This window comes from Rhea pennata, chromosome 11 (genome assembly GCF_028389875.1).
Source record: "Rhea pennata isolate bPtePen1 chromosome 11, bPtePen1.pri, whole genome shotgun sequence".
NCBI classification, from domain to species: Eukaryota; Metazoa; Chordata; class Aves; order Rheiformes; family Rheidae; genus Rhea; species Rhea pennata.
Genome location: NC_084673.1, coordinates 8,028,753 through 8,043,919, shown reverse-complemented (window position 1 = coordinate 8,043,919; position 15,167 = coordinate 8,028,753). Strand labels below are relative to the sequence as shown.

General features: G+C 34.1%; 1 protein-coding gene across 1 annotated transcript in view; it reads left to right on the top strand.

Moving 5' to 3' along the window:
• The window catches only part of DIAPH2 (diaphanous related formin 2), a 252,358-nt gene that overhangs the window by 105,088 nt on the left and 132,103 nt on the right, over positions 1–15,167 (top strand). The window contains exon 23 of the mRNA XM_062584399.1: positions 911–1,040. Within this exon, the coding sequence (XP_062440383.1) occupies positions 911–1,040 (130 nt within the window). The remainder of the gene's footprint in view (positions 1–910; positions 1,041–15,167) is intronic.

Below are 15,167 nucleotides of genomic sequence, written 5' to 3'. Positions count from 1 at the left end.
TAAATTCATCATGTTCCTTTCCATATACCCTAGCACACTGCAGTGTGGGATTTAGCCGCAGATACATATGCTTACTGTGGAATTTGTCGCTAGCCCTGTATCTCATGATCTCAGAATGATTTTTAAAACAGTAAACCAATTCTAATGGCCTACAGCTTTAATGGAGAACAGGGGGTCATACGACCTTTAAGATCACTAATTTATTCTAGAAATTGCCTGTACAATTGAGAGGATGGTGAAAATAAGTAATTGCCTATTTCTTCACACTGTGCATAATTCTCGCATAGCTTTTCCTAAGTAAAAGTGGACTTAATGAATTTCATTTACTGGCAGTTAGGATTAGATTTACTTTTTCTGTTGTTTTGTATTGCAGAAATATTAAGGTGCATTTAATTCATGTGTTTGGATAGAATTTTTTCAAAAGCCTGAACTGGCTGGAAACTACAGTTTAAGAGCCAGCATTATTTTTCAGCTTTTTCTTCAATAAAAATTGCAGATTTATGATGAGAAGCTTCTTTAACTTGACTGGAATAAAAGAGCAAATTCTGTATTTAGCACACTGTCCAGCTATGCAGCAGTTCAGAGGGGTTCTTTCACAAACCTAGCAGTGGTGGCATAGGAGGAGTTTGCTCTTTTTGTTCTATTTATTCACATCTGTGTTCTTATCTTAGTATTCTCAGAGTAATTTCTTATGAAAAATACAGTATAGGGATAGATTCCCTTTGTAGTCTTGAGAATTACAAGGGATTGTAGAAATGGGAATTTTGAAATAATTTACTTCGTTTGCAGCCAACCGTTGTACGTAACTTTTTGCTAATGAACTCAATTAAAATGAGTTTGGCAGATGTAAAAAGGCTTCATTTAAAAAAAATGATTTTTCTCTCTTTTTCCCCTCTGTTCACTTTTCTAGATTAGAGATACTAAGTCATCAGATCAGAAAACAACTCTATTGCATTTTCTGGTAGAGATTTGTGAGGAGAATTATCGGGACATTTTAAAATTCCCAGATGAATTGGAGCATGTTGAGAGTGCAAGTAAAGGTAAGCAAACAGATAAGACACGTAAAGGTAATACCTGTTTACTTTGACATGAAACACTTCCAACTTTCATTTTAAATTGTAGGATTATATAACCTATAAGCTTTAATAATCTAGGTGGATTCTTCCTTTTCTAGTATGTATTGACCCGAGAAAATGCGAAGGAGTAAAACAATAATAAAGTAATTGCTGTTCATTTCAAGTGGACTTGTGGAAATAATACAGCATATCTCACTGAAATGCTTGCAACTTCAGATACAGGATTTTTTTTTACAGATACAGGATGTTTTACTTTAGCAGTATAATGGTGATGTTTAGTTTCTCATTATCCCTTTGATGTCTTGGATTGTTTCTTGCAAGTGAACACGTCTTACTCATGCAATGTGTTTCTCTTTTTAACACCTGAATTTTACCTCAATAAAGAGTAACAAATACTCTTTTTAATGATCACAGTAATCAAAGATATATCAAAGATACGGTTTGACTGGTGTTCATTTACCACTAAGTCAACAGTTACTACCAATTTTGTTCTTAGTCAGCCATACTGCACAGTAAATGTGTTGGAAAACTGAACTGTTGTTGGAGAGCATTTAAAGTAAAACTTTGCTTCTTAGCCCACTTGGTTCCTAGACACAGAAAGATTAAAATTATTTAACTTAGACATTGTCTGTTATAACCTGTAAAAGCTTAATATGTAATTGTAAACTGTAATAAAAATTTATCCTAGCAGAACTTTTCCAGTTCAAATATGTCTAAATAGAAATTGAGTGAGGCCCTTTGTCTGGAACACCATTTGTCTTATTCTGCTTCTACATTCACCATTATCACAAAGCAGGAAATCTTATTTTGTTTCTTAAAAAGGAATTTTGGAGAGATTCTCCTCCAAAAATGTTTTGTCAAAATCTAGTTTTAAACATGAGCTGCAGTTAAGCTACCACTGAAAGGAAAACAAAAATAACCTTGAAAATATTTATCTTAGTTGTGTAGTTTACCTGTTTATAAAAACGAAGCATAACCTTTTGACTTTTTCAGTCTTTTGTGAAAAGTCAGAATTTGAAGTTTTTGTGAAAATCAGCTTAAGGTTGTAATACTTAAGTTTGTCCATCACTTAAGTAAGAACCTAGGTCTACCTTCTGCGAAGCAGTGGGATAGTGCTGTGATGGAGCTCTTCAGTACGTACCAGTGTTCCTGCCTCCCAAGTATTGGAAATGATTGGCTTTTCTAATATTAAGATCAGAATGAATAAGAATTTGCCTCCCTAGAAAGAATTTTTTGTTCAGCAGGCTTTAAAGTATGCACTGTGTAGGGGGAGAGAGTTGTTTAAATTCACTGCTCTATGAGGAAGCAACTGGTTACGCTGTCCTTTAACTTAATTTCTGGGTTACAACCTCCTTTTTCAACTGATCTGCCAAATTTTGCAAGACTGGTATTTTGTATCTTTCCCCCTCTGCGAAGAATACGTGTTAGCAGTTGATAAAGATGAATCGAACAGATTTTTCTTTTGTTTTAAGTGGCATTATTTATTCAAGAGTACAAGAATATGAAGGTGAAGAGAAAAGGTGCTCTATCCCGATTTTCTTTTGCAAATGTTTATTTCTCTCCCCCGTTTCAATGGTAAGGAGAAGGGCATGCTTTTGGATACTATTCAAAGTATCAGAATTCAGAATGGTGCCAAAATGATTTTCAATGTTAATAAGGTAAACCACAGTATAAATAAATAATAAAAAAAAAAAACTTCTGAAAATTAAGATAAATTATTGTGACTTAGCAGTTTATAATAGATTGCAGAAAGTTTTCTCTCCTGCATCAATAACTAGAATTGTTACTTCATAATTAAGATGATGGAGCCATCTTTTTGAAGTTAATGCTTAAAATTACCATTTCCTCTGCAAGACAAATAGTTATTTCAGAATCCAGGATTCTCCTTTTGCTTCATTGCACCTAATGAAAGTTGCACCTGGCTATGGCAAGTGTGTGGATTTCCCACCTCATGCCCTTTCTGAGTTTTCATGCGTGTCCCCATGCTTCGGTTACCTCTTTACTGGTAGATCGCTTACAGGCATGAATGCCTGTTGATGAAATGGGACAGATCTGCTTAAGGAGGATGGAGGGGGGTACTGTGGTTGCGGGCAGCACAGAGATCGAGAGAGAATATCTTGTGCGTTTCTGTCTTGAATGTACCATACGTATAAAGGAGCATGCTTAAAAATGAACCGTTGGCCATTTAAATCTGGGCACTGCTATGGATATTACACGCAGAATTTGTACAGCTACTGTTGTGGTTGGTACTGTGTTAGTGATTGTTCCTAGTCTCTGATACAGAATCAAATGACTTTCTCAGATCTGATAAACTTCATAAACTTGAGCTGTTAATCCTAGGTTTTATACCTTTTTTTTTTTTTTTCAATTTGCTTAGTAAGTGTTGCTAATCTGGGAAGTGTTCACTAGGAACTGTGATAAAGTGTAACATGGTTAATTTTATTTAGGTAACAGCAGTTTATTGTCTTAGTTAAATATTGAAAATATTTTGCCATCACTTGGTCTTTTGTTTCTGGAGGGGAATTTTTAATGTAACCTTGCTCCTTCTTTGCTTCTGTTGTTAAAATTCTTATTGACTTTAAGTTACAAAATTCTGTTGTTTAAAATACAAAGCCTTATGATTTACTAGGTATGTTTGATAATCTTTTATTAATTTTCTCATGTGGCTGACACTTCACCTTGCAGCTTTGAGGCATTTTATAGTTTGATTGAAAACCTCTGGTGTTTTATGGGTTGACTTGAAGGATTAAACCGAAAGGGTCAGTAAAATTTTAATTAAATTATTGCATCCAATAGAAGAGAAAGCATATTAATGACAGCAAAGTCGCTACTAATCCCAGGATTTGGCATAAGGTTTCACTACAGTTACATTTGTTTCGTTCTACAGCGTAAAAGCTGGTTGAGTTTTCTTTAAACAGCACTAACTTCTTTCGTATGAAAAGCATGAACTGTTCATTGTTACTGACGGAAACTTCCCTTTGAGCTCTTCTGAGCTTTCTGAGACAAAGCAGAGTTTTGGCAGAAAAAACCTTCTTGTGCAACTTGCTACAGCTGTTCCCTATGATATTTTTTGGTGGTTGTTCATCTATTGTCATGTGCGGTCATTTTTTTTGGTGTAGGAATTTAATGTACTACGTGTGGAATATTTTTGCTTTCTATTTATTATTTGTTATTTTAAAAACCTGTATTTTCAGGGAATGGATGGTTACATTTTTTTTTGTGTGTGTGTAGCATGCTGCTTTTCTTGGAACAAAATGTCTGCAGGCATAAGGGCATTCACTTCACTTAGATAAGGTTTGAAAAGCAAATGTATTGGCCAATAATATCTTCATATGAATTTTAAATAAGAAAATATGAACAAAACAGTCAACACTGACTTCTTGAGATGTATACCTCTTACATTTTAGGCAGAAGGTGGCCATGTAGTTTAAATTGTACATAAAATTATGAATACAAAACTTATCACATTTGACTTTTTTTCCCCTAAATCCTTGGTATATACTTCAGTCCTGTGTAAATAAAAAGTCTTGTTTTGCTTTAATTTTCATGTAAAAATAAAGAACAAGGATCTGAACAAAGGATATATGAGAATTTTTTTTAACAAATAGATAAAACGTAAAACTGGATTTTAATATGAAAAGGTCAATGGGATTAGGTGAACTGCCCGTGCATGTACTAAAATCTTCAATAATCTGATATTAGGCATAATAAAATCTTTTGATCTTTTTAAGGATGGAAGATCAACCTAAAGATTTACGAAAAGTAAAAATAAATTGAGAAACAGTTTTATTCTGGAAAATGTAAGCAAAGGTCAAACTGATTAACTATGAAGAGATTATTGGGAAACTGTTCTTTCCTACTCAAAGAAGCAGACTGTATGAGAGGAAAACCAATAAAAAGCACGTGATTGTGACAAACTTGATCCTTTGGTGCAAACGGTATTCACTCACCTGCTTCCAATCTCCAGTGCTATCCTCATGTTCCTGTTGTGATTGAAACTATACATAGCCCTTACTTTACTTTTTAACCTTATTTACTTTACCTACTCTTCTCTTCATAGTATTTGCTCCTTGTTGTTTATATATCGTAAGTTATGATTTTATTGACAGTCTTAAGTTTTCACATCCTTCTCTGCAGGTGCAGTCAAACAAAACTTTGAAACTAAACAAACAGAAAGGTACCTTACTGAAGTCAGCTAACAAGTTTGGTATTTCTAGGTAAAGTCATATTGTAAAAAAGTATATTTCTGAATCCCCCAGAACAGATGTTTCTTTTGAACTTAACGCTCCCTTAATTATCAAGCTATCTAGAAATTAGAGAAGAGAAATGTTGCACAAAAGAAGTTAAAACAGGAGGAGGGAAGTTAATCATCTGTTTTATAATAATAATTTAATTTCAGATTTTAAAATAAGAGAACCTATAAATCACAACTGATGGCTTAAACATGGAGCTTATATTTAAAATAAATCCTGATCAGATCTTTGAAGTGAAGGCACGTGTATCCTAGTGAAGATATTTGAGTCAACTATGTATAGATTTGATAGCCCCGATAAAAATTTTTATGTTGAAAACTGATTTTTACTCAGAATTGACTGCTGTAGTGCAAAAGGTTTCATCATCATCTTCGCTGGTAGAATTTGTGGAGAATGCAAGGAGTTGTGGAGGAAAACAAAACAAAAACAAATAGCTTTCATTTTCACAATGGAAGAATATTTGATAAAACAAGTGCTTGTTGTCTGCTGAGTACAGCAGATTAAAAAGTAGATACCATAAAAAAAGTGAGTGTATATTGACCTGCTAGCAAGGACTTACTATTTTTTTTAAAGCTATTCTTAACCTTTTTGGTCTGAACATCCATTCTTTCCTGACTACCTAAAGAAATATAGAACCATGTAGCCTTTTTAACATTGCTACTAAAAGCAGTATTTTGCACAGCAAATTAAAGCACCCATTCTTAGAAATTTCACTCATGGATGTAGTGTGCGCCATGGCTGCAGGAACATGTTACACTGACAAACTCAGAGAGAGAGGAAAAAAAAAGATTACATGATCACAATGTACAGAAGTGTTCCTATTTAAATGGGAATTCATCAACTTTAATTTCTTTACATTGTATATAACCAACAAAGTAGAACTGCATTTGACAGGATTCAATATGAACGGTTCTATAAAAAGCCAACCTATGTTTGTAAGACATATATAAATACCTTGCACTGGAATTCACATACATAGAATCATGCACTGGAAGCAGGAACTATGTTTAAAAAATGTGTGCAGCAAACAGTGTAACACTTTACCTATGTCTTACACAGATTTGGAATATCTTGAGAGACTGTTTAATGGTAAATGCAAGTGCTTGTATTTTCTAAACATTCAGATACAGGATAAATTTGAGGGATTCTCCTTAAAAAGAATTCTATTTATAATTATCTTAGTTGTAAAATTTAACTATTTGCTGTTCTTATGATCGTGTGAAAACACAAGCATACAAAATCAGTTTCTCAAAAATTAGACCAGTGTTACTAATTCATCATATCTGATGTCGATACCTAGATAATGTAACTAGAGCCAAGGGAATCTAAGCAAGACAGAATCATATGCCAGAAATTCTTTTTTTTATTCTGTCCCACTTCTCACAGTTTCCAGTTCCTCCTAAGTTTATTAATCCTTGACATACTTATGTTACAGTGCATGGTAAATCCTGTATGTCCTTTGTATAGCTGAAACAGTCTTATTTCGTCTGCCAAGAGCGGGGGTTGCTATACTGAGTAAAGTTGTATGAAATATTTCTGAGCTTTTATTTTGTCATCCCCTTTTTACTTCAGAGAGAGCTGGATCTAAAATGATGCTGTCTGTAACTGGCTATTTGACACTGTGCAAGGTGTCTTGATTTTTAGACAAGTAACATGATCATTGGTGGGTGTCGGGGGAGTATGGGGTTTGGGGCTTAGCTCACCAGTCATATAGGACTCTTGAGAATAGCAGAATTCCAAGGGGAGGAATAAGAATAACGCAGAGGAGGTTCAGAAGCTGTGAGAGTGTTTTCTTCAAACATAGCATATTCAGTGCCTGATACAAAGATGCCACTATATGATGTAGAGTATGCGGAGTAGAAGTGAAAGATGCCTTAGGGGAGGAGAAGTATGTCTGTTTAGTAGACTAGAAAGTACTAATAACAGCACCACAGATTTCTCATTCATGTGAGAAATACAAAATTTATTTCTTTAATCTGCGAATACATGTTTCTGACAGTCGAGGCATCTTTCATAGACAGGACATTAGTAACCAGAAGTGCTGTGGAATGCAAGTATGTATATATCTGACATTATATCTTATTACTAATAGTGTAAGAAAATATTTTTTAAATTCTATACAGGTATTTCACTGTGAGTTAATGCCACAATTTTAGAGCAGGAAAAATGTCTTAGAATACTGTTTGAGTCTTCCTTTCATGTATAGCAATTTAAAACATACTCAAAAGTTGCAATCATTTTTTTGGTTATATGAGGAGAATGTTCTAGTTCTTTGCAGCAGGAGAAGCTTTGTTTTTACGAAGAAAGTCTGCAGTATTTTCCACCTTGTGCAGTTTAAATTGCTGAAACAGATTTTACCCAATCTGGCACATTAGTGGCTATGAAGTAGACGATGCCTTCTGGCGGGGTAAACTTCACGCCTGCATCTGCGACTGATTCCCTCCGTAATAGAATCCGAAAACTGGCACTCCGCATTACATTCAAAAGCCAGTCTTATACTGTATAGTATAAGTCTTATACTTCTATCATTCTTTTCATTCATGTGAACTGCAATATTGAAATGTCAGGAGCTCTCAATATTTTTTTCTGAATGTAGCAAAAACACAAACATTAGGTACATCAAACACCAGAGGGATTTTTTTCTTCGAGTAACCCTCCTTTATCTGCATATATCATAGGTTGTATATTAACAATAGCTTCTGCATTATCTCATTAAAAGTATTTCAGCAAAAATTTTCTTCCTCATTGACAAGATGACAGTGAAGAAGAGAAAGAAGGAAAACTCACAGACAAGCTTTGTGTTGTGGTTCCAAGGTGGAATTTCTGAAAGAATTCCTGTTGGAGATGGAGTAGCATTCTAGGCTGGATTGTGCTCTGCAAAATTGTTTACTAAATTTTTCTGGGCTTTACTATTATGATATGTGAGGGTTTTGAGACTTTATTTAGCTATTGTCTTCTAATCTACATTAATTTTTAAGTAAAATAATGGTTGTTGAGATTTTTGAAGGAAGCTAATCATGTTAGCATCAGGGTGTTACAGTGTTTTGCAGCTGCAAGAGCATCATATATATGAGAAAAATCTGGGAGCATTTTTCTACATTAAAAAAGTTACTTTATATAACTATAAAAAAAAAGAATAATCCAGATTACTCTCATAGGTTGTTATATATTAAAAAAAAAAATCCAACTGCAGTTGAACTAATTAAGTTCTGAAGACTACTTTAAACTACTTCTCAAATTATTTAATCTCCCCAGAATTCCCGTAATACCAGCTTTTAGAAGTATGTTGCACTGTCAAAGTTGCAAAACAGCACCTACTCTTTTTCCTTTTCCTGATCTACTCTTGAATATGCATCCTTCCTGACTCAGAAAGGTTGGTAAACCTCTGAAGGCTATTTAGAAAGACCAGGCCTCACTGTTAAGAGCTGAATGTATAGACATTCCAAAGCAATGGAAGTCATGCATAGACAGGTAGCTTGTGTAGCTGTTATAAATACATAGAAACACTACTACATTGGAATGCATCTATCATATGGAATTCTTATTGTCACAGTTAGTGATAGATGTGTAATTGTTCCTTACGGAAAGGATTTAAGTGCACAGACACTGGAGAGGGAATAAAAGTAAAGAAAGCTGTCATTTAAATTGGATCTGAAGCTGTTGAATGCCAAGAACTGCAGCATTTATATGCATGTATCAAGTTTATTCTTGTCTTCAGCTTCTAGAAAGCATATTCTGTATTACATGCTTTTGTTAAAGATCCTGCTAGCTATCTAGCTATTCAATGTTTTTTAAAATGCTGTTTAATATAAGCTTAAATCCATTTTTGAGGGAAGGAGAATAAAAAGAATAGCTGGTTTTCAAAATGGGGAATACTTGAAGTTGCTGAAGTATATGTAAATTTTCATTAAATCACAGAAAAATACAGGTTAGAAGGGATCTCTGGAGGCCATCTAGTTCAAGCCCCTGCTCAACAGATGCTCCATTAGGTCAGCTCCGGTTGCTCTAGGCCTTGTTCAGTCAATTTTTAAGTATCTCCAATGATGGAGATAAACTAGGTTTCCTAAAGAGGCTATGTTACAAAAGTTTACTCTTCCTTTGTCTTTTACGTGCTGGGCTTTCCAAACCGTTGCACCACTGAATGTAGTGCACCTTAGCTGTTTCCCAGTGAATTATGGTATGTACATGTAAATTTGAAATTATACAGACCAAGCAACGATTGACTGTGGAGAAACTATGCCAGTGCAAAATAAAGGATTTTGAAATGAATGTAGCAGAAGCAGCATGTTCAATGCTTTTGAAAATTAATGAATTAAATAGAACATAAAAGTCAGATCATTTCAAGCCTTTATCTCACTTAAAATTAATTTTACACCTTTATCAGGAAATTTTGACTTTAGTGTTCTCCTGTATTGGGTACTCAATTTATGAAGATAAGATTTACTTTCAAAATTAATTCAGCCTTTGAGATCTTGAAAGACGCATATAAAAGCTTTCAAAGTAGAGTGAATTTGTGGAGTGCCCTAGAGAAACTATCCTTATTGCAAGAAGAATGCTGCTGGAGGTGTTGTTGTTCTTAGTAATAACCTGTAATGCTCATGGTTAAAGCTTCTGAAATTAAGATTTCTGTTCTCTAAAGTGATTTCATCTGTAATACCATGAGTCAATTCATGTTCAACTAAAAGATTTATTTCTCCAACATATGATTGTTTACAATTTACTCCTAGTGAAGTTGAAAGGTTATGTGTAAAGGCCTGCTAGATCACAAAAGTAAAAATAACAAGGGTCACAATTCAAACAGAAGTAATCTTAAGGGCTGAGGCTTTTTTTTTCTTTTTCAGAAAATTGTTCTTTTACTGCCAGTTAATTTGACCTTAAGATGTAAAGAATTTTGAGTCAGTACTGAGTTGGACAAGTGGACCTGTCCAAAACAAACAGCGAGGTTTCCTTCTGAAATAGTTTGTAAGAGAAATGGCATTTTACTGTGCTTTGGAAAGGAGTTTGACAGCTGTCTCATGTCAACAGCATTAGTGGTAAAACATTTTTGGCTTTTAATGGTTCTATTTATGACTGATTTTTTAAGGGCTCAGTAAGTTGTGTTATGATAATCAATGTTATATAATTTATGCCTTAGAGATCTGTATTTATAGCCAATAATCGAATTGGAGTTTTTGTACTCTTTGAACATGTGTGGAGGTGCATAAGCATTGGAGTGTTTCCCACCTGTAACAGGGACAAGGACATTTGTTTCCTAAACCAGAGTAAAACTCTGTGTGTGTGTGTGTGTGTATATATATAGCGATATTAAACAAAAGCTATCTGCACAAACTTCTGTTTCAGGATTACGAGCACTGTAATTTCATCAACTCCAGAGGAGAAAAAGAGACAAAGAGTTTATATTCTCCAACATATGATTGTTTACAATTTACTCCTAGTGAAGTTGAAAGGTTATGTGTAAAGGCTGCTAGATCACAAAAGTAAAAATAACAAGGGTCACAATTCAAACAGAAGTAATCTTAAGGCATTTTTTTCTTCTATTTTTTTTAATCTTACTTTTCAAGGCAAGCTTGTCAATGGCATTTGCATTTCAGTGCGTATTACATTTAAAATTAATTTCATCATTTGAGAGGGCTGCTATCGTTATTCTGCAAAACTGACAGAATTTGTTCATAGTTTGTACCAAATATTTGTTCTTTGTAAGCTTGACTTACATGGTATATTTTTTTCCAGGTAGGTGTTAAAAACTGTATGTCATCTCTTTATCAGATACGTCTGTTTTCTTTCAGCGACATATGAATGTTATAAGTATTTGTAAACATTTATTTTTTGTGAAGCTGTTAGGTCTTGATCACAGCGGAGATTGTGAGCCTCCAAGGTTCACCCTTTTTTGGTTTGATAGGGTGTTTTCTTTCCTGTCCCAAAGGATTGATAAGTCTCCTTCCCTTCTCTCTATAGACTAAGAACACCATTGCAATCCAGAGCTTCTGCACACACATGCCTCATTAAACATCATCTCAAACTGTCAGATAATTTATATCTCGGATTGACTATCTCATTAAGCTCGGATGATGCCAGGAGCTGCTTAAGGCTGGACTTGTTACAAGGTGTTCTTATCTCAAAATTGTGTTCCATCTCTACTGGCAAATGGACAGGATGATAGAATCAATACGTAACTGCTTTGACTTTGGTAAACTAAAATGAGTTTAGTGTAAAAGTCTTATGGATCAAAAGTTTTAACTCATGTAAACTAGATCAGCATAAATATGTTTCTATGCTTACCAATATTTTTATCCCTCTCATTCTGTTCTTTCATAGTTATTTTACAATTTTGGTGGGAAGAAGCCTACTTTGCCTGCTTAACTCAGTGTTATTATGAGAATGTTTTTTGACTATCGTTTTAAATTGCTTTTTTCTTCCCATTTTCAAAGGTAGACGGATCACAGTAAAAACCTGTCTGTTTTGTACATTAATCTTGAGGCTTTAGAATTAGATAATAAGAAAGAGCTAGTTGGATTGTTGCATATTTCAGTTCTGCTTTTTGTGAAGGTGTATTTCCTGGGAGATGTAGATTCTGAAAGCCTTAAAAAGAGTATAACAAGGAATTTCTTTTAAGGTTTTGTTTGGTTTTTGTTTAGATACTGCTTGATGTAGTTAAAATGGGTATTATAGCTTGGGAGACCAGCATTTAAAATGATGAGCTTTAATAAATGTCATGAAATAATTGCTGTATGTTTGCTGAAGGGAGATCATTTGTAGGAGAGGAAAGGTCTAAAAATCCCCTAAAAAAAAATAGGGGAGAAATGGTGAAACATAATTGTACTGCTGCCTTGCTTTAGCACTCGGTATTCATACTATGATGAGACAACAATGCAGGGCCACTGCTGGTGAATGAAATTTGGTATGAAAGTTAGAAGTACAGATGCACATCTGTGCTTAAAATGTTTGCTTTTTGAAGCTCTTTCTAATAATACATATTCATTTACAGTATATTGTACAGTATAATATCTAAGTAACCTATTAGCTTTTGAATTGACTGAGTGTTTTTCCTGAACTTCCAAAGGATGCAGAGGAGGGAAAAAAAAGTGCAATATTACAGGGAGAAAAAAAAATTATATAACTTGTAATGCACAACTTGTTAAGCATAACTAGTTTGTGTCAGAATACTTATGTTTTTGGAAATGTTTGTGATCTAGCTAGGATATTTTCTGTCCTTTCTGCTCCCTCATCATAGATGGATAAATACCTACTTTTTAGTATCTATAGCACTCCTAAGTCCTCTTTCTTACCCGTTTGTGACCTTAATACTATCAAAAAATATGTAATTTCTTTTGAGCTTATGAACTAATAATAACTTCTTGCCATATTGCCCTATTTGAGGTTCTACTGTGACATTCTTTGACTGTTGATCTAAGAATGTACTGCTCAATACTTGTTCCTTATTTTTGCCCAAGTGTATTTTAAAAACATATGTGATGTTTAATCTGAATAGAGGAGTGTTTTTTTTCATTTGAAGTAGTAGGATTGGAAGCCATTTTAAGGATTTATCTCATCCATCCTGTCTTGATTGTTTGTCTAGCTTCTTCAAAACTTAAAATGCTGAAGTTCAGCATCCTGCCATGGCAAGATATTTCGATGTATAGTTATTTTTACTGCTGAAGGTTATTCTAGATTTATCACACAACAATCTATCACACTAGCATGTAGTGAAACTCTGGTTTATGATATTAGGACATAATGTATCTACAATCCTTTTTTTTTTTCTTCTTTTATTTTTTTTCCCCCTCCAGCGTTCAGGAGGAATTATGACCAAAGAATGATTGATCTAATGTTTAGAGTTAGTTTTTAGCACAATCGTTTGTCTACAGCAAAGTGAAACAACATAAATTATCATAGCTTGTGCCCTGGAAACAGTATAGCTGTGTTAGGAAAACTCCTATCAGGAATAGTTAATTATTTGAGAAACAACATGTTAAGAGCTGTGTACTGCTTCAAGGTCTGAAAGCTTCTCAGTCATGAAGCTTCAAGTTTGGGGGGAAGAGAGGGTTGGCTGGTAAAGGCATGTTGGGATAAACTCAGAACACTCAAGTACATTTCTGCAGCGTATACACCTAGCTCCCATAAGTCATTTAGTAGCCTCTTATTTTCTTAATTTTGGTTTCTGATGATTTACATTTCTAAGCATGTGGTTTATTCTTAGTTTCTGTACGAGGATTTTACATGATATGAAGAACTACAGACTATTCTGTAGGAACAGCAGAAGTCTGAAGGATTTCATGTCAAGTCTAAATATTCATGTCTTGTATTAAATTTCAGCCTTTTCTTTTTTAGAAACACATAGCCTTTGTATTTCCATAAAACCAATAATTGTCTGGTAAACCAGTTAAGGCTAAGATGAAGATTAGATTTGAATCTGGATGTTGCCTATGGATCAATTGTCTTTGCGTTATGGATGTTGATTCTAATCTTACCAACTCTTGTGCTTTCAAAGGATGAATGATTATATGCAAAACTTTTTTATGATTTAATAAAATGTCTTTCTTGAGGGAAGAGGGAAGGAAGGGTGAGATGGAAAGCTCCCACCCCACCCATTACACTTACCTTTCATTCCATTGTGGGATTAATTTATACAGGAATAGTTATCAGACATGAAATGGAAGTACATTCTTAATGAAAAAAATCCTTAGCATTTTTAATATACAATATTTCAATATACAGCAGTGTGGGTTAGGTACTCAATGATTATAATTCCTGCAGACTACATACTTGCTCACTTACTGCTCCTCAAAGTATTTTTCAGATTCTTGTGAAAGATTATTTTCATCTGCCCTTAGGCACAAGAAATAGATCATCATCAATAAGTTTAGAATGCAGAATTATGGTCTTCATACTATGTAGACTTATAAATGCATTGATCTACTTGCTCCGTATAGACTTACCTTTACTTACTAAAGTCATTCAAATAGTATAATTGTCTGTTTCTTTGGAGTTTTTACTTTGCATTAGAACCTGATGCCTGGACATGACCCCCCTTGTTTTGCATTATGATCAGAAGGCCTGATTCAGATGCTTTGAGTTTTTGATGCAAGAGATGCTGCACCTGGTTGGAATGTGTAATTTCACTTCTTTTTATAGAAGAAAACTTAGTCTGCCTCAGCTGTATTTTGGATGGAGCCAAGGGGTAGTTTGTCCTTTGGTGCTGTTACTGTAGACATGAAATGCTTATCATGACTGTATGGTGGCTAGCATTTGACAGTGGCATTTACAATGGCATTTGACATTAACATGACATTAACAGCTTGTAGCATTTGCTATGACTTAAGTGGTCAACTAATCATTCACTGAACCTTCCTTAGGGCACAGTCTCTGCAACTGCTTTCTCTGAAATAGGTGAATAGGTTTTTGTTTACACAAGAAAAGTTAATATAGGGAAAAGAGTAAAATGAAAGGAAAAAAAGTCACCTTTCTTGTTGAAATGGCACTGCACCTTATATTAAATGACTGTGCATCTTGTTTTTCATAAATAATAAGTAAATTTGTAATTGATTATTTAGTTTATGTATGATAAACAGAGCTTCACCTCGTATTTTTGCAAAGGGAATACTGATCAATCTAGGTGATTATATTAGGCCTCCACTGACATGAAAAAGAATTGGCCAATTTATGAATCCCCAGAACTTCATATTCTCTTAATATCAATCTTATGTTAATAGGCATTCTGCATGAGAATGCTTTTGTTTGTGGAAGTATGTATTTTTAGTTTCTGATACAGATTTTTTTTTTCCTGTCTCATGAATACTTTCTATTATAGTAGGTTATGGTATACAAATATTTGTTAAAG